The 27,955-nt window shown below is 38.4% G+C and overlaps 1 protein-coding gene across 1 annotated transcript; it reads left to right on the forward strand.

The window, feature by feature from the left end:
• LOC109011794 (serine/threonine-protein kinase STY46-like) lies at window positions 1-27,480 on the forward strand. The gene is made up of 17 exons (XM_018993127.2): window positions 1-442; window positions 2,165-2,279; window positions 2,563-2,672; window positions 2,868-2,969; window positions 4,202-4,274; window positions 16,422-16,532; window positions 17,031-17,081; window positions 18,468-18,607; window positions 18,739-18,846; window positions 20,349-20,422; window positions 21,377-21,552; window positions 22,651-22,746; window positions 23,479-23,559; window positions 25,594-25,644; window positions 26,643-26,783; window positions 26,880-26,957; window positions 27,130-27,480. The coding sequence occupies exons 1-16, from the start codon at window positions 258-260 to the stop codon at window positions 26,907-26,909; spliced, it is 1,644 nt and encodes a 547-aa protein (XP_018848672.1). The 5' UTR covers window positions 1-257; the 3' UTR covers window positions 26,910-26,957; window positions 27,130-27,480.
• The last annotated feature ends 475 nt before the right edge of the window (window positions 27,481-27,955 follow it).

Here is a 27,955-nt window from a genome sequence, read left to right on the forward strand (position 1 = left end):
CTCAGTCAGGTTGTCACTGCAATTATTTTCTGACGAAAGTACCCTCCGTCTTCCTTAAAATCTCCAAAAGCCTCTCTCCCGAGTCTCACCTGTGTCTTCTCAGTTTTTAGATTCTTAACTGAAGTCAAAGATCCTCTGCTACTCCTAATTTCTGGAGCTTTGCAGCTCACTTTCTTCTCGTTCGTTTTTTCTCTTGTCTTCGTTTTTTTTGCCATGGTTCTCGGTTACCAGCTTCACATACGCCGACGATAATCCGCATGGATTTGATCGAAGGCACGGGAGAGAGCTCGTCGCCGCCTCCCTTCTTCGCCGGCGGTTTTAGCGGCTACGATGTACGGGACGACGTGTACAACCGGTTGGTCGAGAGTCAACACGAAGAGGTCGTCTCTAATCCTGACTATCGCGACCTCTTGGACGCTCACTTTAATCGGTTGCCTCCTAGGTACCCAATCTGATTGCTTCTGAATTCAGTTTTATTTTTTATTTTGTCTTTAAATATATGTTTTTATATTACTATTATTCGTTTTCGAGTTTTCGAGTGACTTTCATGTTGGAAAGTTGTCACGGAAGACTGTCTTGCTTATAGTCTCGAATCTCGATTGTACTTTTTCTTCTCCTTTTAAATTTGTTTTGGAGGGGTAGTGACCTGGTGATTGGTACATCATTGATTTCTTGAGTTGCTGAAGATCACGAGCGCGTGTTTGTTTCCAGTATCATAAACCTATTCCTGGCAATTTTTGGCATTGCTTACCAAAAAAAGTTTCCATATTCTCTATTATCTGACAATGATATACTTCTCCCTGAGAAAAACATACAGCTAGAAAGCTGTAGTTACATAAGGTGAGCAGCTAGTCCATAATAGTGTGCTATTGACAAGCGGAAAAATACTAACACAAGCAACCGATTTTTTGATACAACAGCTAATCAAAAGAAATGTTCCGATTGATGCATCTCAGTCCGTTATGGGCAGAGTCTTGCACTTTATCCTAACTTGCTATGCTGGCACCTGCATCTGCGACAATGGCATTAGAGATGCTCTCTCATCTTTAAAATCATTTTGTGAGGTTGAGGACATTTCTCTGCGACCATTCTCTTGTAGAGTTCTACTTGAGCTATGCCTACGTTTTTATCCATAAAATTTCTACTTATCAAAAAGAAAAAAATAAAACATTTCCCTGCAATCAGATATGGTATAGTTGCGCCCAAGCAATTTTAAGCTATAGGTTTCAAAGTTTTTACATCCATTTTTGCAATATCACAATTTGACTCGGAATCAGAGCAAAAAGTTCTTCTAAGAATCAAACACAGCCATAAAACTCTCATCAGCATACATTTCGAAAATCCACAGTACAAGGGACCCCTTTTTCTAAATCACTTAAAACATGCAAGGCATATTTCCATTATAACTCTAATTGAATTACATTTATTTTGTACCAATATTCCATCAGTATAGATGCATGCCTTTAGATATTCATTGGGGACCAGATAACGTTTCTTCAGGGAGCTCAAGGAAGTTTCCCTCTGATAGCATCCAGGGTTTATTCAGTTTAAAATCCCGACTTTGATGGCAGCAAGAACACTGTTTTCCCTGCCCCTGCCAATAGCTGGGAAAATATTCTCAATCAAAGTACTCTGTATCTCCACATAAAGTTTAAAATGATGTGATCCTGCTGGTAGGCAACTTCAATCATTGTTATGAACTCTTGGCACTTTGGAATTAGCTGGGAGGGTTGTCTAAATTCATTATCATCTATCCAAAGTTCAAGACCAGGGGACGTTTAGGGTGTGAAATGGCATGCCATTAGAATATATTAATCACTCTTCCACCATTGCCTTTTGCGATACTCTAGCAATTTCTCTCAGTTTTAACATCTTTCTGAACCTCGTGGACCATTTAGCTGGTCCCTTCATTATCTAAAAGCTTCTCTCTCTCAAAATGGGTTTATATCTAATCGATCCATAAAATAACCAACCTATGGAAAAGAGCCCAGTTGTGTGTTAACATGAATGATCACTTTTCTTTTTTACATTTTCTTCGATTCAAGTAAATTTTTGTGACAGTAGTTTGAATATGTAGTAGTCATGTAAATATTAGTTATGTTGGGTAAAAGTCTTGTTCTTGCATGGTGATGAACTTATAGCTTTTCATTTTCTTTTTTGTCAGTTATGGACTTGATGTAAATATGGATAGAGTGGAAGATGTTCTGTTACATCAAAAGATTCTTGCATTGGCAACAGACCCAAAGAAGCGACCTGTTTATAACATCCGTTTCTTGGAGGTAAAACCTTTCATTTGGTTTACCGATAAAATAAAACCCTTTCTTTGGTTCAATAAATACTTTCAGAGTTTGAGCACTAAATTTGATTTGAGTTAGAGAAAGAAGCCGATTTCTTTTGATGCTTTTTTGTATGCAAAATAAAGTGTTCGGACATTATAAATTATAATATTAGCTTCAGTATTCTCTTCTTTTTTGTTTTGAGCCAATTCTTAATCCTATGAAAATATATATATATATTCTTCTACATGTCTTCATTTGTATTTCTTTTGTTCTTTCTGGGTAGAATACTTGTAGTAGAACAGATGGCGATGATGACCAGCAATTTGTAAGTTCTTTCTCTAACTCGAGGTCATCTTGTGATGCTGCTAATGAAGTAGTGCCATCAGAAAAGAGGTATTCCATCTATACTTCACGTTGGCCATTCCTACCCCCCCCCCCCAAATTCCTTTCCATATTTCCAAAACGCAATGAAAAGACAGCAGCATTTCTCATCATTTGTGTTACTGTAGAGGTTCCATTGATTAGCTTTATTTTTCAAGTGCTCATTATTTATCCTCGGTTACATATTTATGCCATTTCTGTAACTAGGAGCGGAGATTGTGCTATTGAATTTGAACCTTGCTCTAGGCTTGAGGACCTAAATTTGGATGCTAGAAGAAATTCCAGATCTACGGATAACTTTTCCAGAAGGTACCTGAGCAATCTTTATTAGCATTTATTCTGTTTATATGTTCTTCCCGAATATTTATAAGTGCTGCTACTATTCACTAACCTAACTATAGATAACAAAAATCTCCCACTTTCAAAATAGTAAATGTTTAATCTCTGTGTGTACAGTTGTTTTAATATATACTATTTTCATAGTACTGAATATGCTGTTGTAATATGGATAATTAGGGATTTTCTTTAATCAGTGACCATTATTATCTGGAATGAAAAGTAATATTGAAGCATTGACAGGTGAAGAAGATAGCTGCCAGATAATAAAGGTGTAATAATGGTACATGTTTAGTTCATTCACCTATTTATGTTTGTGCATACACTTCTAGTGAAGCAATTACAACTACCTGGGTGGTGGGGGTTGGGAGAGAAGCGCTCTGTCCTGGGAAGCATGGATACTTCAAATTAGAAGCTGTATCAGATACAGATATGGTCGGATTGTTTAATTGAATTTGTTTTTGATATCCTCCCTCTCTCTCGCTCTATCTGTAACACAAGAGTGAGTGTTTTTATTTTTCCATCATATATATGTTGTATATGCAATGCTTTGATCTGAAGACTAGCGTCTTTGAATTTTTGTATTAAGAAATTTTACTTTTAAATTTTATTGTGTAGTAGCAACAACTAATCAAAGGCGAAATGTGAATGAAAACATAGTTGGAAAAGTTGAATAATGCATGGGAAGAAGAATTTAGAATACAGGTTCTTATGGTTATGTATCTTTTAACATGAGGATGAATTTCTTTTCTAATTCATTTCTGTGAGAGCATATACTATGTATAGACTTAATGTTCTGAGTTCTATAGATTCATTCATTGAAACCTCAATGTAATTTGAGAAAGTACAACTGCATTTTCTGACAAATACTTTCAAGTGGTGAATTAGCACCTCTTTCACTGATATTTAAATTGAGTAGAAAGTATTCTGTTTCTGAACCATTCCATTTATATCTAATGCATAAAAAAGCCAGGATACGTGTCTTTCATGAATATCACAGCCTTATGTTCCTATATGGTGTGATGAAGGCATATATACATACATCTCCATAATCCTTGATCAAGTTATTTCTGAATTAACTTCTGTGGTAGAAGTATTTCTGCTATTAATTAGGAGCTGAAACTTTGGCTGCACGGTTACAGTATTACACACTCATGTAGCATCTACTGGTAAATTAAGTTGAACATTGGTGAAATACAATGCAGGCAGGAATTTCCACATTTTCCTATACATGAAGTAATATTTTCGACCATTGACAAGCCCAAGCTTCTTAGTCAGGTATGTTTTTGAGAAGAAGTGTACAATTTTTTATTTTTTTTTTATAAGTAAGAAGTGTACTAATTTTTAAATTTTCAAAATTCATAATATTATTTTTTGGGATCTACTGTCAGTTTATTTCATTGCTGTCTTGGTCATATACTTCCAAGAACTACTAATGCTTATGCAACACTGTCGTTCAGATTCATACACCACATTTTATTGCACTAGTCAATGTTGATGTTGGATACCCTTAAAGCCACCTCTCAAAAACCAGAAAAAAAGAAAACAAAAGAAATGGCAATTGTTTTCCTCTGACATCTGCAGAAACAAATAATCTTCAGTTGTAGGCATACTTCCAAAGTTTCCTCTTCTAATGTTGAAACCTTTTAAATGTTAGGGTGGCATTTTGCATTGCTTGGTTCGTTCAGTATACATGTACTGTAGTGATTCTACTTATTGATGCATCTCTTCCATTACCTTTTTTTTTTGATAAGTAAGAAGTAAGTTTCATTGATATGAATGAAAGATAGGTATAGTCCATGTACACAGGGAGTATACAAAAGAAAATGCCTAAATACATTCTAAAAGTACTACATTAAAGACAAGAAGTCATGCACATTGTTTCCATTAAGGACAATAGCTGAAAACCATAGGAGTAAAGTGTGTAGAAAAAAATTCTGAAGCTCCACTATTGTTCTCTCTCTATCTTCAAAGCATCTCGTGTTCCTCTCCATCCAAATACACCACATAATGCATAAAGGTATCATCTTCCAAACTGCGGCCACTTGGGGATAGTCTTGAATACCCTTCCAGCAGGCAAGCATATCAGCCACCTTTGACTGCATAACCCAAGCAACATTCACTCTATTAAATATCCCATCCCACAGATCTCTCGTCACCTCAAAATGCAATAAAAGATGGTCTACTGATTCCCTATGTTTTTTGCACATATAACACTAATCCATCACAATGAGGCCCCTCCTCCGTAAGTTGTCCATGGTTAGAATATTCCCTGGGGCTGCAGTCCACACAAAGAAGGCTACTTTGGAGGGTACGCGAGACCTCAAAATGCTCTTCCATGGGAAAGGTACGCTACCTTGTGAAGCCAGCCTTTTATAATATGCCTTCATTGTGAACTTCTTGCTACTACTGGTTCTCCATTGTATTCTATCAACCTGTGCCATTGTCTCTCCTAAGGAATCTAGCAAGCAGAAAAATTCTGCAACGGTAGATAGCTCCCGGTCATGATTATCCCTAGTGAATAGAATGTTCTACTGATAAGTACCATGAGCAAACACTAGCACATTTGCCACCATAGCCTCTCTATTAGCTGCAATGCTATAGAGCGCTGGGAAGGCCCTCTCCAAAGAGCACTCGCCACACCAAACATCTTGCCAGAACTTGATTCAAGTACCCTGACCAACCACATAACGGATGTTGTTTTTAAAGCACTGCCAACCCCCCTAAGCACCTCCATGCCTAGAGTTAACCAATTCCTTCCACAAAGACTCACCCTCCAAATGATACCTCCATAACAATTTCCCCAATAATGCTTTGTTGAAAGTCCTTAGATTATGCACACCCAAACCTCCACTCGATATTGGGGAACAAACTTTGTTCCAATTAACAAGATGAAATTTGTTTTCGTCCCCCAAACCACCCCACAAGAAAACCTGAAATAACTTTTCTATCCTATTAGCCACCTCAGCAGGCAACGAAAATAAAGATAGGAAATAGGTTAGAAGATTAGATAAAGTGCTTGTGATTAGTGTATTTCGCCCTCCCTTCGATAGATACAACCGTTTCCACCCAGCCGACCTTTTCTCCACTTTCTCAATAACCCCTTTTCAAATAGCTCTTGCTTTGAAAGGTGCCCCCAAAGGGAGGCCCAAATATTTCATGGGCAGACAAGACACTTTGCACCCCAAGAGAGCTACTAGGTTGCTGATTTGAGGCATCCCACCAACCGCCACCATCTCAGATTTGCTAAGGTTGATCTTAAGCCCCGACACTGCTTCAAAGCATAACAAAAGTGCTCGTAGAGCTTGAATTTGACCCAACTCCGCATCACAAAAAAGGAGTGTATCATCTGCAAATAAAAGATGGGAGATCATAATAAAGTCATTTGTATCATTACCCACCGAAAATCCAGTTAAGAAACCACTCTCAACAGCAGCCTTCACCATCTGGCCAAGTGCCTCCATGACAATAACGAAAAGGAATGGAGACAAAGGGTCCCCTTACCTCAGTCCACAAGAACTATTAAAAAAGCTCGTAGGGGTACCATTAACTAACACTGAGAATCGAGCAATAGTAATACAATGACGAATCCATGAAATCCACCTGTCACCAAAACCGCATCTTCCAAGAGAGTAAAGGAGAAAATCCCAATTTAAGTGGTCATATGCTTTCTCCATATCAAGCTTACATAGGATACTTGGTGTGCCCTGCTTCAACCTGTGATCCAAGTACTCATTGGCAATAAGAACTGAATCAAGGATCTATCGCCCTTGTACAAAGGCATTTTGAGGTTTTGAAATAATTTGCTTCATCATCACGCTTAACCGATTAGCAAGGACCTTCGAAATAATTTTGTAAACCCCACTTACCAGGCTTATAGGACAGAAATCATCCACTTCCATCACCCCATGTTTCTTCGGTATGAGAGTTAGGAACATCGCATTAAGGCATTTCTCAAATTTTTTGAAAGCATGGAATTCAAGAAAAACCTGCATTACATCACATTTCACAATCTCCCAACAATGTTGGAAGAAACCCATCGAAAAACCATCCGGCCCAGGCGCTTTGTCTTTAGCCATACTGCTAATGACCTTATACACCTCATCTTCTTCAAAAGATCTTTCCAGCCAATTCGCACTCTGTATGTCAATTGACTCAAAAGGCAAATTGAGCTTTGGCCTCCAACAAGACGGTTCCATGAGCAAATTCTCATAGTAATTCACAATATGATCCTCTAGTTCAATAGGGGAAGAGAACTTGATTACCTGTCTTGAGTGTCTCAATAGTGTTGTTGCGCCTTTGTGAGTTAGCCACTCTATAGAAGAACTTTATACATTTATCTCATTCTTTTAACCAAATAGCCCAGGATATTTGTCGCCACGAGGTCTCCTCCATCAACAACACCCTCTCCAGTTCAGTCTCCACCACATTCTTCCTCAACAAAACCTCTTTGGAAGTATCTCCCATCTATACCTGCCCCTCCAACTCCTGTAACTCCTCCATAAGGGTCGTCTTCTGATTGTCAATACTGCCAAAAACTTTCATGTTCCACCTCTTTAAATCTTGCTTTAAAGCTTTAAGCTTGCTTGCAAGAATGAAGCTAGGGGTACCCGTGAGTTGATAAGAAGACCACCAAGAACGAACTTTCTCAACAAATCCTTCCGCTATTAACCATATATTTTCAAACTTGAAATACTGGTGGCCCCTATGAACTCTACCACAATCTAACAAGATAGAGAAATGATCCGAACAAACCCGGGCCAACAACTTCTGCCTAAGCTCCAGAAAGTGAGCTTCCCAAGAAGGAGAAATAATAAACCTGTCAAGTCTCGACCATCTCCTGCTATTGGACCTTGTGAACTCACCCCCAATAAAGGGAAGATCCAGAAGGTCCAAATCAAACATAAACTCAGAAAACTCCTCCATAGCTGTAGAAGTGCGAGAGTTACCTAATCTCTCACTCGGGAAGCGAGTGACGTTGAAATCTCCATCCATACACCACGGCACGTCCCATAGACAATGTTAGCCCGCCAACTCCTCCCAAAGTCTTCTCCTCTCTCTATCCAAATTAGGCCCATAAATGCCTACATAAGCCCATTTCCACCCATCTACTACATTTTTAAAAAGATTAGCAACCGAATAAGTCCCAACGCACTTCTCAGTCACCTCCACTACCCTTTTATCCCACGTTAAGAGAACACCCCCAGCTGCTCCTTCTGAAGGCAAATAAAACCAACCTACATACAAACATCCCCACAAGCTGCAAATAAGTCTTCTATCAACGGTCCTCAATTTTGTTTCTTGAAAACACACCACATCAACCTTCCACGATAACAATAAAGATTTAATGCGGAGGCGCTTATTGCGATCATTAGGCCCCCGCACGTTCCATGAGAGGATCTTAGGTTTCATGGACAATAGTAACTCTCATTTCTTTCATTCTATCCCTTCCGCCACTCCCCTCCTTCACTTCATAATTTATAGAGCATTCAAGCCTTTTAAGTTCCCTATCTCTCTTAGTGGCGGACTTCGATTGGCTGTCTTCAATGGCAACAATAAGAGCCCTGAATTGTTTTTCAAAACCTGGACAAGACACCCCAAGACAAGCTTGCAATTCCTCCACTTTCTTAAATACCCAATCCGAAATGAATTGATCTGAATTTGGATTTGGAGGAAGCATGCGTATTGGTTCAACGTCACCCCCGTTAATGCACTCCCCTTCACAGATAGCTAACTGCAAATCTATCCCTTTGGCTCCTTCACAGAAAGCTCATCATGTTCCACAACTCTAGATACCACCATAACACCACTGTTTGAAGCCAAAAAATCTCCAGATGGCACTTGTGAAGTTTGCAACCTGTTCTGTGTGGGTCCCGTGTTGATGGATGCTATAGAGAACAACGACAAGGCCTTCCCATCATCATTCAATGTCATCTGTGTATGCCCAATCACCATTGTTGTTATCGTTGGAGGGACAACAAATGTGGTTGTCATCGGAGAGAGGTCAGAGATCACCGTCGACCTGTTCTAAGCAGGTCCTGTGACGGCTACAGGAGCAACAATACTCAACTCCACTCCCCTTTGCCCCAATGCGGCTTTAGACGACGGCACTGCTACCGCCAGCACATTAATGTGCTTGTTTTTAAAGCAACTCTTATATGACACAAAAAGTAATTCTTTTTGAAAGGAGAGCATAAATGTAGATCCTATGGAGATATCCAAAGCCAATGCAAGATTTTATCTCTTTGAAATGTTGTAATAAAAGAAATAAGGATTTAATCCACAGTTAACCTCTTTCCCCTGTTCTTTTTTTTATGGAAGGGATCGGCGGGGGGATTCCATTCGATCCAAATACAATTGGCAATAGATTGTACTACAATTTTGCAACAAAATTTTAGTCTAGAATTTTATATCTAATTTGAGGACAATGTTGGTCAAGCTCTCTCTCTCTCTCTCTCTATTGAATCAATAGCTCCGGCTATTTATATCCTTGTTCACTGGAGTTAGTGTCACACAACATAATATTACTCCTTGATTGGGTTGTTAGTATTTAGGAAAACATTGGTTATCAAATTGTTTATACCCAAGGTGTTTGAATTGAAGGTGGAGTATGGGGTCTCTGGTTTACATGTCTTTGAGAGGAATAGGAAGGTCATTAGAACAATAGCTCGATGGTAATCTGCATAGAATGGTTGGTGGCCCCAGGGGACCCTTGCATTTAGTTAAAGGGAAGGATGGAATTTGTAAAACCCTCAAACATTGGAAAAGAGCATACCTAGTCAAATGCTTTGAATGTTATCTAGCTCCATGGAGTATGCTAACAGACTATTTGCCTTGACATGATGCTTGACAAGGGGTCTTGATTGCTAACTCCAGTAGGTACTCTGGTACCTATCATGGTTGGCCCTTCATTGGTGAAAATGGCAAATAATTAGCATTGTAATCACACTTTCAAGTTATATGCAGGGATGGTTCTAGAATTGGGGAAATCACGATTGACTAGTCTAAGCAACAAGGGTATTTCGGGAATCAGTGGTGGAAGGAAATTTAAAGTGCAAAAGTACGGAGGATGGATTTGGACAATGTCCAGTGGTTGTGCAGTTGTGAAATTCGTTTCGAGATTTTTGAAGTTTTGAAGATGGCACCATGGATGTAGAGCACATCAAGGCTTTTTTTTTTTTTAAGAGTCGAGGTCACTTGTCTAATAGTGACTACTCCCCAATTTTATTAAAATACCATCACTTATGGCGGAGGAATACCGTGATAACAATATAAAACACCTGAGATTTTGCAAATAAAACTCAAGTATCAACAAATCCTAGAAAAAGAAAAACAACTATCATCGCCTAATGTAGGGAATGCCAAGCTTGTCCATGCGAATGAGGCCCCGAATATTGCCTTGAGAGAACTATACGCCCAATGCCAACCAGCCAACTAACACCCTTGAATCCGATTCTACCAAAATGTCCCTCAAACCCAACTGCCTGTACATCCGAAGCCCATCTAGGAGGGCTCTAAACTCAGCAATAGTATTCGTAGCCTGCCCATAATAGTGCGCAAAACCTGCCATAACATCACCTTTAGAATCCCGAATGATCCCCTCCCCCCCCTCTCCACACTGGACTCACCCGGATTACCGCGAGAACCACCATCCACATTTAGGGTTCATTTGTTTTCAGAGATGAGATGAGATGAGTTGAGATTAAAGTTAAAAAGTTGAATAAAATATTGTTAGAATATATTTTTTAATATTATTTTTGTTTTGGGATTTGAAAAAGTTGAATTGTTTATTTTATTTTGTATTGGATGTTGGGAAAGTTGTAATGATTAGATGAGTTGAGATGTTTTCTGAAAGCAAACGAGGCCTTAATTTAACCCTCCCTCTCTCCGGTGGTTTCCACGCAATTAACTTTATCCTCATTTGAACAATAGGAATTATCGGACAGCCTAACCTCTCCATAACCAACCAATCATGCTCCCCCAAATACCGAAATTTCTTAGTCCTACTCGAGATATGATTGACTAAAATTTTAACTGAACGAATGACAGCATCAGAATTAAATTTGGTACCTTCCATTCGAGTCGCACACCTTGCTCACCATAGCGACCCTGAAATGATAATAGTAAGGACCCCCCGAAGCCACCCAACCTGTGAAGATAATGAAGCTCTTTGCCACCAAAAATTCATCATCCCTTCCCAATTTCGAATATGAGCAGTTCTAATGCAATAGGCTTCCGCAAAAAACTTCCATACTTTTTGAGCTCCTTTGCCCTCACAGAAAATATGATGGAAGGACTCCAATTTAGGCTGGAAACAACACTCGCATTTAGAACCTATAGGAATTCCTAAAAGCTGAATAATACCATTGACTGGAACTCTCCTCTTCGCACGCCAAATGAAAAAAGCCATCTTCTTTAGGATCTAGTTCTTCCACAACCATGTCTTCCATGGACATATATCACCATGTTGTTGGATTACTTGCCACACAGATTTGGTGGAGAATACTCCATTGACGTTGGGCTGCCATACGCACATATCTATTCCCATCTGAAGCTTAATTCCTGCTCCACAAACTTTGCTGCATATATCAGATGGAACCAATTCCCGCAGCATGTCAATGAGCGGGCCATTTTCCGTAAACACGTCCGCCAGTTTCAGATTCACATCTCCCACTACTGGAATCGAGCCAATCAGCGCCCCATCCCTAACCCAGTTGTCTAGCCAAAACCGAGATTGTCCTTCCCGAATAATCCACTTCGAATTGTCTAGCACCTTCGGCATTAAATACATTATACCCTTCCAAAATTGAGATCCTTTCCGTAGTTGCATCACAGAAAAAGGTGAAAATTTCCAATGTATTTTGTAGTAAAAAAATTTGACCACATCAACTTCCCCTGAATTAGTTTCAAGGCAAATTTCATAAGCAAGGCTTCTTAGACCTCATGAAGATCCCGAATTCCAAGACCACTCTCTTATACTGGCAAACAAATTTTCCTTCAAGAAATCCACTTCCTTCTTCGAAACTCCATCGAGGAACCCCAAAGAAAGTCTGAAAATATTTTCTTTAACATTGATAACACACCTTTAGGAAGATTCAATACCGAGAGCAAATGAATAGGCATACTATTTAACACATGTTTGAGTAGCACGATTTTACCTCCGAAGGAGAGAGTCTCTTTTCCATCTAGCCAGCTTCTTTTGAATTTTAACCAAGAGTGAATCAAACATACGGATAGTTAAACGACCAACAAATAAAGGAGCACCCAAATATGTGCATAGCCATCGACCTTCCTCAAAGCTCGAAATCAACTTTAAACCATTTTTCCGTTCAATCAAAATAGAGGAGGAAAAAAACAAGGAGGACTTACTCAAGTTCATCATCTGACCAGAAATCCTTTCATAACGGTGCAAAACTTCCATAATCCTTCGAATAGAAGACTTTCCCCCATTGACAAAAATCAGAATATTATCTGCATAAAACAAATGAGAAATCATAGTTTTTCCACTAGGATGGAAAGGCTTAACTTGACCCAAACTGAATTCTTTTTGAAGCATTCGAGAAAGCACCCCCTCATATAAGATAAATAAATAAGGGGAAAGAGGATCACTTTGCCGTAACCCACGTGAGGGCTTGAAAAAACCTTTAGAGAACCCATTAAGCATCATTGAGTAAAAAGGAGATGAAACAACATTAAATACAAGATTCCTCCAATTATCAAAAAATCCCAACTGCCGAAGAATATCAAGAAGAAAGCTCTAGTTAACTCGTTCATATGCTTTAGCCATATCAATTTTCAAGATTACATTCCCGCCTCTCACTCTCCTATTAATGCCTTGAACCAATTCTTGGGCCAACAAAATATTTTCAAAAATACTTCTTCCCCGAATAAATGTTGCCTGCTTAGGGGAGATAATTTTTTCCAAAATAGGAGCCAAACGAGACACCATAATCTTTGACATAATTTTAGAAACTACCGAGCAAAGGCTCATTGGGCGAAATTGGCCAAAACCCAAAGGCTCATCTACCTTCGGAATCAAAACCAAATTTGTAGCCCCAAAGTATGTAGAAATCGGTTGGCTAGAGAAAAAATCTTGAGCCATCTCCACAAGGTCATCTTTCACTACCTCCCAAGCCATCATAAAAAAACTAGCCGAAAAACCATCCGAACCTGGGCTACTATCTGCAGGATTAGACCATAAAGAGCTTTTAACCTCCTCCATAGATGGGACAATGCATAAAGCTTCATTTTCATCGTTTGAGACTATCGGCGTGATTAAATCAAGATCTTTCGAGTCCCTTTCCACATTCGACACTGAAAGAAATTGCTGGAAAAAATCAACCGCCCCCTCATGCACCTCCTCTTCTGAACCCAGCACTCTCCCATCATCAAGTTGCATCCTCTCTATCCTTTTGTTTTTCTTCTTAAGTCTCATAGAAGCATGAAAGAAACTAGTTTAGCATCCCCCTAAGCAATCCATTTAATTCTAAATTTTTGGCAGGCCATAACCTCCTCACGATGGACCCATATCAAGTGATCTTGCTTGCATTTTAGTGAGTCATTTTCCACTTGGGCCGAATACTAACTAGCCAATTCGAATTCCAGCACAATAATACGAGATTCTAGAGCTTTTAATTCAATCTCCACTTGGCCAAATGACTCCCTATTCCACGTTTGAAGAGCATTTTTGAGCCTCTTTAATTTTGTATTGATCCGCACCATAGCACACCCTTCCACATTTGTGTTCCAGATCTCCCTCACTAGTGGAAGAAAACCCTCATGAGTTCCCCACATTCGAAGGAACCTGAAAAGCCGAACAATTGGCCCCCTTTCTTTGATAAGTTGCACTAGCATTGGGGCATGATCCGAAGAAGTCTGAGGCAAATACGAAACCTTAATTGCTCAAAAGTAACTAGTAAATTGTAAGTTCACAAGAATATGATCTAGCCGTGCCCAAATTCTCCTCCACCTTAGGCGACCATTACACCACGATAAGCGATTCCCGTCATACGGAAGATCCACCAAAACACAATCGTGAATACATTGATTAAATTCCCTTTTCGCTCGGGTTGCCTGCAAGTGACCACCAACCTTTTCACTATCATCCCGAATAATATTAAAATCCCCAATGAACCATGGAAATCCACAAGAATTTTGCATTTTCAGAAAGTCCCAAAGAGGACGGCAACTTCATCCACCTTGCCCATCTACTACATTTATTTGAAGCTAAGAATGGTTCCAAAATAGTCACCACAGAAGGTTGACTCTTATTCAAAATGCGACGAAGCCTACTCTTCGACCAAAGAATGCCACTAATATTCCAAGTATCTGCATAAAAAAATTAAAGTAATTTTTTGGAACGCGTGCGACGCTCGAACACTACGACGGATTTTGCTCTTCTTACCCCCTTCATTTTTTTCAACGGGATATGCATGTCAGGATCTGAATCAAATGACTTAGCTTCTTCCTCATATTCACCAGACGACCCACGTCTACCCAATTCATCCACATCTTCCGCATCAGAAAATTCTGTATCTCCCAAGCCCTCTAGTTCAAATTCGAGAGCCTCGTCCACCAGCCTTAAAGAACTACGTGGCTCAGCTAACGCAACAATTTCGTGTACGCCCCCCTCAGATTCTTCCTTTGTGGCTTCAAACCAACTGTCATGCGGAATAGGGACTATTTCTCTCGATAACAATTACTCTCCACACCCTTAGCAATGCACGGATCCAAGCCAGCGCCAGCTTGCTCCAGCACGTTAATCTCCTTCGTAACCTCAACTCCAGCCGCACCCATACACGAATCATAAACTCCTCCATCCACCGAAACGAACCACACACGGGAAGGATTCTCAACCATTACTTCTCTCCGTTTACGTGTGGCTTCCAGGATTGAATTTCGTTGAGCCTTTGAAGTCTCCCCCACATCATGTTCTTTCACTGGAATATTAGACTCGGTCTCTCGAGTACCCACCACCTTCCAAACATTTTTCAAACCATTCTTTTTGCCTTCCACTTCCCCAACCGTTTTCTTATCCTTTTTTTCCTTTCTCCTTCCGCCGTAAACAATTTTCCTCTAGATGTCCCTGTTTCCTGCAGAAAGCACAGAAAGAAGGAAAGGATTCAAAGATCACCTCTTGAAAATGGCTCGACATAAGACCCGGAGGGCCCAACCAAAAAGATTTACGCAGTGGCATTGACGCATCCAATTCCACACAAATCCGAGCCGCGTCTGGACGAGTCACATAGGCTGTCGCATTGTCTCTCTTCAAATATCGGGCAAACCAAACCCATTACCAATACTTTGCAAAATCGACTCCTGAAAATAATTAGGAGGCAACCCTGGCAAAGTGATCCATACGGGGACCCGAGGTGAGTCCTCATCTTCCACAAAATCCGGAGTCCAGTGAAAAACCCGAAAAGGGGTTCCATGAATTTCCGAATTCCCTCTCGCCATCACACTAATAAAATCTTCTTCCTTTGCCATTCGAAATAGTACATTACGAGCATTGCGCAATTGGCCAATCACCGGTAGAGATTTCAACCCCCAACGATTTTTAATAAATCCACGAATATGATCCAAAGAAGGTCATTGATGAATGAATTTCAAAACAACGAAAAACCGAAACGGCTCAGCCGATTTGTGAATTTCCGTTTTTGAAAACATGAAGAACATCTCCCCATCTTGAAATCGTGGCTCCCGTAAAGGGATATCCACCGCAGGTAGGACCTGAGGATTCGCGGCCACCACATCTACAAATGCAGATGGAGTGCGCGATAATGTCCCCTGCATCTTGCCCTGCTCCTTTTGCCCCAAACTCCCCACGCCAGCGCCCTGTCCTGCCAATGAACCCTAATCACCCCTCACTAGTTGAGAGAAAAAAAAATTCTTGCCACCTCACCACTCTCCCCCCCTCACTATATACTGCATGCGTAAGGGCATTAAGGCTTACTTTCTCAATGCACTTTACCATTAGATGGCAGCCCACCTATGTTTCTCTAGCTTTAGTTTTCTGGATTATCTTTTATCCTTTACTTTTTCTATTCCGGAGTCTATCATGTATACTCCCTTTGTACTTGGATAATGTCTTTCTGGTCATTGATAACACTTATCTTGCCTGTAAAAAATGTTGTAATAATAGAAAGGCTTAGTACATTATGGTGTCCACACCAAATGATCACTTGGACATAGTAGTATCTTAACTATGAATTCAATTCCACCTAAATGCAAATTATTTCATACTGACTAACTTGAAAAATCTTCCTTTCCTGAAAATGCAAGTCTATAGCATTAAGTTAAACTTATAGCCATCCTATTTCGGACAGACACCATTGCCTTTCAAGGGTTGAAAAGACCATGAGAACTAAAACCATGAGAAAATATCAGGACGACTGAGTTTTATAATCTGTTGTTATTTTTGTCTAGCTCTCTACATTGCTTTCGGATATAGGACTGAACATCCGTGAAGCACATGTGTTCTCAACAACTGATGGCTACTCCCTGGATGTATTTGTGGTGGATGGGTGGCATGTTGAGGTACTTCCATCATTCTTATCATTTTATTATCTCACTTTGCCCTTTGTCTTTCAGGACTTTTGTTATCCAATGATATTTTAATATACATTTCGATTGCTTATACTTATATCACTTTCCTTTGTGGCTTCTTCTATTGAAATACTCTAATTTTATCGGTTATGATGTTTTTAGTTATTATCCTTCTTCCCTAGCATTGCGCTATAATTTCATGATTGTTTTATCCCTTGTTGCACATGTGCAACTAACTCTCTGTGTCTTCTAGGTGAACTTTTATGACATTAATGGTACAGAATTTATGTTTTTAGCAAAAATGTTTCAAGCCTTTGCATTTGATATGTCTATCACGTTTATGTTTCAAATTGGTTGAGTTAGACAAATTGTGGCTTATCCCAGGTGAGTGACCTTGTAATAAATTAAGGTGCATCGGGATTATATTTCTTTTATGACAGGGTTCTATGCTGAGTCCAAATGTTGCTGACTTTGCAATGTTGTGACCAGGATACAGATGGTTTGTATGAAGCTATGGAAAGAGCAGTTGCTGGAAGCGAGGTAGTTTATGTTTTATTGTGATCATAATCTATATTTATTGATTCTTTAGATGTTCAAATCATATCCTTGAAGTATGGTTCTTTATGGCTATGGATTTGTGGTGTGTGCTTTGAGATCATAAAACCAGATAATCAGTAACTATCAAGGGTATGTGGACATTTTTTTTTTTTTTGATTAGTAAACAAACTATATTGCTCCAAGAATGGGCCTAGCCCAGTATATACAAGAGGAGAAATGATACTTGCAGTCGTGAGTGTGCAAGCGTCGTGCAGTCGCTTTGAAAAAAGTGAATAAATATGGGATTCACATGAAAAGAAATTAATTTTTTAATAGTAGACCTCACTCTTTTTCAAAGCGACTGCACGGCGTTTGCGCATTCCACGACTGTATGTAGCATTACTCGATACCACATGATACACATTGGGATCTTCTTCCAGACTGCTGTAAATTTCAGCAATATGAAGGAGTCCGAGGGTTAGATCTTTCCTAAAGCCGTTGTCCACTCAAAAAAGGCAACCCATGAAGGAGTCTTGTTTGGAAAAGGAGGACCATTGTGGATAGCTTGATAGTCAGTCCCAACTTCAAACTGATTTTTGCACGAGTCACCATATTTTATTCTTGCCACTTCCACTCAGCCTAAAAGAGTAGAATAAGTTGAAGAATGAGAACAGTTCGACTTCCCAACCATGAGTAGAAGAAATGGAGGTGATGTTTCAATCAGGGAATTTTGACCACTCAAGTTTTCAGTAGTCAGTACCCATACTCTTGACTATGTTATGTTGTGCTAAAACAGCTATGTGAAGTGAAGGGTCTTAGGAGTTGTCTTTTGCTGCATTTAGTAGGCGAATAAAGGGAAAAAAAGAAGTGTTAATGACTTCCGACGCTGTTCTCCTGAACCTGCATTAGATATAGATATAGTGGGTAGCTGTTTTTCATTTTTTTAATGGGCTGCTTTTATGTTAAATCACATAATTTTGAATCACATTTTGCTTTGAAGTATGTCACCGTCTTTTCATGCTTATATCTTATAAAAGATTTACTGATCTTGGTCTAGTGGTTGGAGGATGGCTTCTTAATATTATGTATTTGCTTTCAAATGCATGACCCGACTATTACTTTTGCCCACCAACCCATCCACGTCTTATAAAGCTCGTGATGGAGTCAATATGGGTGTGATGGTTCATGTCTGTCTTTTGGAACTACATTGATGTTCTAAGTTACTGTGCAGATCTCTCCACCATTAATAGATGTTTAGTTTAGTTGTGATGTCAATGTCTGGACCCACCAGAACAATTCTATAGCTATCTTGCTTAATCTTTTTCTTCTGAGTGAGTGAAGAATGAACATCAATAAAAGATCAATTAACACCCTTTCGTGAAAATATAGGGATCGTGGTCACAATCTTCAAATTCTCATTCAGCTGTGGAAAAAGCATTGTCAACAGAAGCAAACTCTGGAGATTGGGAAATAGATAGAAAATCATTGACGATAGGAGAAAGAATTGCATCTGGTTCTTGTGGAGATCTGTAAGTTGCGTTTTGGTTCTGCTGGACGACTGCCCTCTTAATTGTCCACCGTTTATGCCGCTCGCTATTCCTTTCCTTTTCTTTTTTTCCAGAGTCATGTCTCTCACCATTCTTTTGTGGTTCATCTTAAGGTATCATGGAGTTTATCTTAGTGAAGATGTTGCTGTTAAGATTCTTAGATCTGAACATTTGGATAATGCCCTGGAGGATGAGTTTTCTCATGAAGTGGCAATTCTAAGGTGAATAGTTCAGCAAAAGTTACTATATTGTTCATTTTATGTTTTACTTTCAGAACTGATTGTATTTCTGGTATATTTTACTAAGAAAGTCATGAAAATGTTTTTACCCTAGCTTACATGATATTTTTTTGCTTATTCTAGTTACATAGAACCTTCCCTTGCTTACTTCCCTAGATCCTTTGGCTAGTTTAGATAATTAGAAAGAAGGGGAAAAATACACTTTCCACCTTCTAACTAATGTGCGTTTTGCAATGAGCAACTGAAACTGCCAAATTGACTCATTGTATCCTCTAACTACCATTGACTATCAAATAGCATCTTCTGTTAAGATCTGACAGTCAAGATTTGACAGTCAAGATTTTGTTATGCCATTGGTCAAACCTAAATGAAAGTGGTAATTGGAGGGTGAAATATGCCAGTTTTGGTAGTTTAGGTTGCATATGGCAAAACATGTATAAGTTAGGGGTAGAAACTATATTTTAGTCTCGAAAGAAATTAAGTTAAAAAGTCTGCTTGCCAAATCCTTGTAGTGTATTGATTGGTTTGGTTCCATGTTCAGGTGAAAGGCATCAGTATTAACTTTTCCTGTGTGTGTGCATGTGGCTTTGATGATGTACCCATGCATTTCATATTGTTGACTAGTAACTTTTATTACCTGGTATAGAAAAGTCAGAAGTAGAAAAAGACAAAAAAATAAAAAAATCATGAAAGCCCATTAAAACAAAGGAAAAGAGTATTAAAAAAACAAAGTTTTGAGCTCCTCCAATGTTCCTTCACCATCTTCAAAATTCTTCTCGTTCCTTTCCCTCCATGCTTACCATACTAGGCAAGTATGAACCATTTCCCACCTTGCTGCAATTCGTGGGCTTCCTTGTAATCCTCTCCAAGACTAAAGAGGGTCCAATACTCTTCTGGACATGACCCAAGCCAAACCAACCTGTCTGAAGCCATCACTCCACAAATCACTAGTCATGCATCTCGCAACAGAGTAAAATATGGTCAACGAACTCCCCCTTCCTCTTATGCATGCATCATCAATGAATCACTACAATTTGTCTTTTCCTTCACTTATCCATGGTGAGGATCTTTCCTAGAGAGACTGTCCATGCAGTAAAGGGGCTCTCCAAAGGGACTCAGTCCCCCAAATACTATTTGAAGGAAAGAGATTGTTATCATTTGGGATGAGGACGTTAAAGAAAGAACAAACTGTGAACCTCTCTTTCTTAGAAGGATCCCAAAGAAGCTTAGCTTCACCTCCTCATACTGTTACATTATATTCACATGACATAACCATTTTTCCTATTGATATCAAGGGAAGAAATTAATATCTTGTACTTATAAAAAAAAAAAAAAAATTAGTATCTTGTCCTCTTGGCTTCTTGTAGAGTGTCAAGTTTACTGCTCACCACTGTCATATACCTCTTCTCACTTCCTTTTTCCCCTTGCTTTTTTATTTATTTATTTTATTTTATATATATATATATATTTTTATCTGAATGCAGGGAGGTCCAGCACAAAAATGTTGTTCAATTCATTGGTGCATGTACAAAGCCTCCACATATGTGCATCGTAACAGGTAGAGCTTTTATTGGAAACTCCAATATTTGCATTCGGCATAAATAAGTATTTTTCTTAGTAACCCCTAGGGATTGGCTGAAGTGATAAAGGCCTTGGGTTTGGGGTATGCTCTTCCTAGGTCTAAGGTTCAAATCCCCTTAGGTTCAAACAATCTCTGGGGGCCATTCGGACTGGGAGATTTTTCCCTTGAACTACCCGAGGTGCACTTGAGGGAAACTCCTTGCCGAGGGCTTGTGCATCTCCAGGATTAGTCGGGATGCTGACACCTGGTGCCAATAAAAAAAAAAAAAAGATTTTTTCTTAGCTCTTAAGTTTTTTTTTTTTTCAAATGGTTTCTTCCACTGTAAATTCTGATAGGGCACCATAACTCATGCCTGCCCTCTCAGAAGTTACTGTTGACACAGCAAGGAAAAGAAAATGAACAAATTTAGATGTGGAAAGGTAGTTGTTTTTGAAGTGAAGTGAGTTGAAAGGACTTAGTAAAATTTTCCAACTTTCAAACCATAATTTCCTTTAGCATAATTTGCTCAAGAAGTTATGGTCCCTCTCACAAGGCTCTTTTTTTCAATTCATTTATCAAGACAAACTTAGACATTTAAGGAAATTAATTTCAGTTGCTCTAAATTTGTTTGGGTATTATGTCTCTCTGATGACCTGCAACATTAAATGTCTTTCACTACTGTCACTCACTTGATGGTCTAGGTTCCCTGACTCTTGCTTTTCCTCATATATTATGTAACCATGAAATGTTTCAATAGTCTATAATTTAATTGTGGTGACATGTAGGCTGAACCTTTATGTCAAAAATTCACACATGTATCTATCTTTTAAGAGTTCACAGTTCTTGTTCATATATTGAGTGTTTGTTTGGTATAAGTGTCTATTTTGATGTTTTGCACCTGTGGATTTTGGTTATTGACTTTGACTTCTGGGATTTTGATCTTGCTTGCAGAGTATATGCCTGGAGGAAGTCTGTATGATTACCTGCATAAGAATCATAACAGCTTGGAACTTCCTCAGCTCTTGAAGTTTGCAATTGATGTCAGTAAGGGAATGGAGTACTTGCATCAAAACAACATAATCCATAGGGACCTGAAGACAGCAAATTTGCTAATGGACACTCACAATGTATGAATTTATGAAGATCATTGATTTGACTGATTGACAGCTAAAACAGCTTCAAAAGCATATAAAATGCAGAATGATTTAATTGTCTCTTTGAAAAAATATAAATAAGCTTAGCTACTCAAATGATTTATGATCCGAAGTATACATTGGATTTCAATTTATTACTTAGTAAAAAAAATATTTATTGCACTTTAATACATATGAAAATTGTTTCTGTATGGTATTAACTGTTATATTGTTGCATGTGTAATCAATGAACAGAAATCTTTGGCTACTGTTTTGATTGGGTTGGACTTGTGCTGCTGGCATATTAAATTTGATTTTCTGGACAAGTATGTTTGTATGGTTCAAATGTATATTATATGTTTTAAAAATTCCTATTCACAAACATTCTAATCCCAAAGTAGGTATTCTCATTCAATTTAAGCCAGTGGGAAAACTTCTCATAAACTCTCTGGTAACTTGATGTTGGTTATTTTTCCTCCAACTGTACGTTCAGTTCCACTGGTAAACGTCTTCAGTAATAAAATCTAGTAGTTGATTGCCTATCAAAAAATTTAGCTAATGACACAAGGAATGATTATTTATCTTCTGTTTGCAATCTTTTGGCATGACTTGCTCATATTTTGTTAGGTGTTTGGCCTGAAAAGTTATGCATCCAGCCTTGTAATGATTAGTATAATTTAATAATAATAGAATCAACTTCTACGGCGCCACTATTATGATTATCAGTATTATTAGCATTTTGGTATGCGCCATTTTCCACTGGAAATCTCAGATCTTGCAATGAATTAAGTGAAGCTTGGTTGTCCCATGTACTTGGGCTATGCCTATTATTACCAATAGAATTCTTATTTACTGATTAAAAAATAAATAAATTTGAAGTTTGGTTGTTACCATGTTCACCCTCATATGTTATGACACTGTTGATGATGTCATCTTGTTTATGATTTCTTGGGATAATGACTTGATAGAAACAGGTTGAAATTGTTGATTTATTATTGATTGTGCTTTCTAATTTTCATCTCTACTCCAGTCAGGTAAAGAGAGGCAAGGCTTTAGATTTTTTTACAAAAAAATTTGTTTTTTGGTCTCAAGGTTATTAAGGTGGCAGATTTTGGGGTTGCTCGATTCCAAACTCAAGGGGGAACAATGACAGCGGAGACAGGAACATACAGATGGATGGCACCTGAGGTCAGTGATAATTAAGTTTGATATTACCTCTATGTTTTTAAGCTTTTATTGTTAAAATATTGGGTCTAAATATCCGTGCTAGAGTTTTAGATCTTTGTAATGGATCCGATGAACAACTCTTAAGTCATTGTTTTAGCTGTCATGGAACTCATCTTTCGTCCCACTTAGATACCCTGACTTTCGATATGCTCCTGTCATGACTTAGTTTCATGTTTTTCCTTGAATTACAATAAGCTTATGGATTCTGTATCTTACTTTTGGTCATCGATTATGGGGACCGTGCTGACCTGTCTACTCTGCCCTGCTTCATTCACATGCATTTTAGGATTATTCCTAGAATGATATTAGCTTTTCAGCTCAAAGTTGATATTTTGTTAATTATTTGTGCCTTTTTCTGCAAACTAATGACAAGTCATGTCGTTAAGGGAAGGATGTTGGATACTCTTGATTCCCTTGAGATGCTGGCATGTTGCTTGCAAAAATATAGGCATGCTGTCTTTGCCGCAAATGCTCTGGTGGCAGAGCTGATGCCAGACCTTATCCAGTATCAGTGAAATACTTATTTTGCTTTGTTTCATTTAGTACTGGAAATCTGGAACAAAATGAACTTAATATCAATGATTTTACATTCGTATGTTAGCACTCTTTATGTCCTTGTATGCTATGCACGTGTCTGTGCTCATTATTTACATCTCATTCTGCTGCTCATTTCCGTGTTTCTTTTTTCACAAGGTCATAAATCACCAGCCATATAATCAGAAAGCAGATGTATTCAGTTTTGCCATAGTCCTGTGGGAGCTAGTGACAGCCAAGGCATGTTCTATAGTTACAAGAAGCCTCAACTTGCAATTTCTTCTTTTATATCCAAAAGAATTCAATTTCAGAAGAAAAACTCTCTCTTCTTACAACCATGGTGATTCATAGCTGTTGATTTTTCACTGTTTTTCGATTAAACCAGTTTTGTTCTCATTCATCAAGGGTTATTCTAGTCAGTTTATGGTTGAAATGAAGGCTTTTGTAATAATGGTAATAGGGTAGTTTGTTAGTTCTCCAAACAGTTGAGAGAAGTAAAGGGATCATGTGCTCAATTTCATTGGGCAGAATCAATCTCAGCTGGTTTCATCCATAATGAAAGCTTTGCTCCAAGAAGAGGAGCAGCCGGAGTTCATCAAGTCCTCCCATGCTGGAAATAGAGCATATTTGGCTCAAAGATGCTCCATTAGTTATGGTTGTATTTGGTTTGGCCCTTGCAGAGTATGGCGGTGGAGGTCATTTCAGTTTTATAATTATTCTGTAAGGAAAGGATTTGCGGAAGAAATGAGAGAGGCCTCAATTTTTCTTCATTTGCATTTTGGTAATGGTATTAGAGCAGGACTTGACATTACATACATTAACTCTATATTGTCTGGCTTGAATATTGTATCCTTGAAGAACCTTTTGAAAGGGATGACTGACATGGTAGAAGGTCAATCATATGCTGCTTGCTGCTAGGATTAGGGCAGTTCCTGCTGAGAAATCATGGGGTGTTTTGAGCACAAGAGGATCGTCAGCTTCATTTTCAGATTTGCAAATTGGAAGTTCCATTACTCATCAACCAAGATTTGTGACAATTAAGGCTAGTTCGGAGATTGTGCCATGAAGACCTCTAGTGATTCATTCCATATGGTAAGAAGCCAACTAAACATTTTTAGAAAAGAGAAATAATTTTCCAAACAGGTGGACTCTATGCTAGAGATGTTGGAGGGGGAGTAGATCTGAGCCTGGCTTCTCGAGGGGTGGCAAAGTTTGGGTGTTTTCTTAGCCCAAATTAATTGAGTTAAGAGATCCAAGCTCGTTGGACCTTTTTTAGATTTAATGTGGGGCCCAAGATTGGAGCTAAATCTGGAAGTTGGGTCATCTTCTAAGCCTACTTCCTTGGGTCATAAGGATTTTTCTTAATAATGAAGGGAAAGACCCATACATTGTGAACTGAGATATATTATCGAAGGGAAAGCCCTGTTGGATTCAGGTTTTCTTAACATGACCGGCCATGGAGTATGAGTTTTAGACTAGATGTTGTGTTAATGAGCCCTCCGTTGGAACAAAGATAATGACACAGCCAGTCTGCAATGGTGTCCTGGCTGATGGTGAAAGTACGACGAAGACACGAGCTCATTTATAGCCAAAGATATGCCCTATGCCGGAAAGCTTTCTCGCCATTGCAGCAGCACAGCCTGTTGGTAAGACTTGGTGGACCTGCATTAAACACGGTGTTTTTGAAGTCAAATATTTCTATAAAGCTATACATCCCCATACTGGCCATTCTTTTCCTTAGAAGAGTATTTGGCGGACCAAGGCTTGACACAGAGTGGCTTTTTGTTTGGATGGCTGCTGGAAGATCCTCACTACGGATAATTTAGGGAGGAGTTATCTGTTGGTGATTGGTTGATATTGTATCAGTAAAAATAGTGGAGTATCTGTTGCTTCACTATGAGTTAGGTAGTGCTTTGTGGACTTATTTTTTTCCTGTATTTATAGTAGATTAGGTCATGCCTCAATGAATAGTGGATCTCTCTTGGCGGGTTGGAAATGGTAGTTTGGCATTCCTCATTGTGAAGTTTTGTAAAACTGGTTGTCTTGTTTTACGTGAGAAAAATAAATAATTGGAGCTTTCAAGGCTTTTTTCCTCAAAACAATTTATCTTTGGGTGGCTGCTTATATTTTTACCCATTTTTTGGGATTTTCTTCTCTCTTGTATACTTGATTTGCACTTTTTTTTTTCCAATAAGTTCTTATAAAAAAAGTAAGAGCAAAGAACGTTGTGCAAATCAAGATAAATTTTCATTCATGAAAATTTTTGTGTGGCAGGTTCCATATGATAGCATGACTCCACTACAAGCTGCCTTGGGTGTGAGACAGGTTTGCACATTTGTATTGACTTCTTTTAATCGCACAGTTCATCCAATTTTAATTGAAAAATTTTACTCATCATTCTTATATCACACACACCACATGATTTTTTATCTTTTTATTTTTTTTCTTTTAACAAGTATGTGATGTAGGGATGATGAGTAGAAGAACACAATTAGTTTAGCAGGAATAAAACCAAAAAATAAAAACAAGTGTGGTGTGTGAGAGAAGTTATCCTTGATAACATGGCAAAATCTCATGGCTTCTGAAATGACACAAACTTTAGCGTGCACCTCAAGGGTCTGAAGTAGGTATAAGTTATGTATGTGTAAAACAAGTTGGGCTAATTAAGATTTGGCAAATTATAATTTTTGAGTAACATTCAGGCTCTCTTCTGCATTGGTATCCATAAATATCGAGTCTAAAAGCACAGATATTTAAGTCGTTAGTGGTTTATTAGCCCTTCGACAGTAGGAAAAAATAAATATGGATATACCTTTGTAGATGAGGTAAAAAAGTTAGAAGAAGAAAAAATGGTGTTAGATTTCTGCTTCTTGTTGGATAGCATGGAAACTTACCTACAATGGAAATTTAATGCCTCTTAAGAGTTTGTTATATGTGACAGAAGTGTTAGCATGTATGTTTAGGAAGTCGAAGTTTATCTTTACCTTTTTAGTATTCTTACAAAAGCAAAACTAAGAAGTTTTTTGTATTGAATTTTCCGAAACTGGATAGGTAAATGAAAAGTTTGGTAAATATTTTGTGATGTGTTTTGAAGTGGGGTTTATGAAAATGGATTTAAATGTTGTTTGGATAAAAAAAAAAATTTATGTGCTTTTTTTTTTGGGGTTTTGTGAAGGTTGAGGAATTTATGCAAATAATTAGTTGATTTTTTTTTAAAGAAAAAGTTTTGTTGCCTCCGAATTCCTCACGTTGTCCTGAGGCGAAAAGTGAAGCTTCTGAATTTATCTATACCTAAGATTTATGTTCTGTATTCAATTTATTAGGGACTCCGACCTGATCTTCCGAAGAATGCGCACCCCAACCTATTAGAATTAATGCAGAGATGTTGGGAAGCAGTTCCTGATAATAGGCCTTCCTTCTCCGAGATAACAGCTGAACTTGAAAATCTCCTTCAAGAAATTCAGGTACAATAACATCTGGCCACAACTGTGGTTCTCCTTTCCAAACTCATTGAATAGAAAAGGAAAAAGAAATTGATCTTATTCTAATTGTCATTGCAGAAAACTTCGGAAGTAACAAACAGCAGTTGAACATTCCCAGTACGCAATATTCAAAGCGGCTCATTTTTAGGCATTTGGGTGAGGAATTTTCTCTCTTTTCGTTTCTTTCCCCCTGATTTATGTTCTTCAGTTGCATACAAGGTTATTTTGTACAATGGAGTGACTGGAAAAATTCAGAAGGCTGTCCAATACAAATTCAGACTTACAAAGGGAGAGTATCATAATCTGCATTTCAAATATACTTTTCCAGGGACTCCAAGTAACACCATGATAAACTTCACCGCGAAATTTGTTTCAAGCAAGGGTTATACTCTCGAGCAGATCTGGTATGGCTACCGCTCGAACAAATGCATACTTTATGTGATTGGTTCAGGTTTTCAATTATCACCCTTTCGATGGGTAAACTTGGTTGTATCTTGAAAAACATGTAAAGTTGGTTAGTTCCTGTAGGATTCACCATCAGGAAACTCTGTACAAATGCGATGGTGGATTTTCTTCCCTCAATTAGGACTTACTTTTCCACCAAGTGATCACTAGCAAAATTAGGACCAACCAAATAGACTGCTGAGTTGCATAGTTTTTACATATGAATCTATCTTTAGTCATGCAGCGGTCAATGTTGATTAACAATTTCCTGAAAAAACCTGGTTGAGCTAGTTGCTGTGATAGCCCTTCATGTTGTCTGGCTAACAAGAAGCGAAGTCGGCCATGAGCAACGCCAGTCTACTGGTGGTAACAAAACCTGGTTGAGAACATCTACTAACCATCAGCCTAAGTCAATTCAATGACATTACTGTTCCTGTTTTTTGTATGAATCAGATATCAATTTAACCACAGAAAACATATAATTTTCAAACTTGTTCAACCCAGAGAGCTTTAGAGATGCTAGATCCCATTACATTGGCTATCTTTATCTAGACCGATAGGCTTAGAATCTTCTTTTACCATCCTATATTGGTTCTTCAGTTCCTCTCAGTGAGAAATAGGTTGGAAAGAAAATTGTGAGAATAAGAAAAATGGTCACTTGTGCATCTCACAATATCTACACACAAAAAGATTATACAAAAGTAAACTTA

Source organism: Juglans regia, chromosome 15 (genome assembly GCF_001411555.2).
Source record: "Juglans regia cultivar Chandler chromosome 15, Walnut 2.0, whole genome shotgun sequence".
Lineage (NCBI taxonomy): Eukaryota > Viridiplantae > Streptophyta > Magnoliopsida > Fagales > Juglandaceae > Juglans > Juglans regia.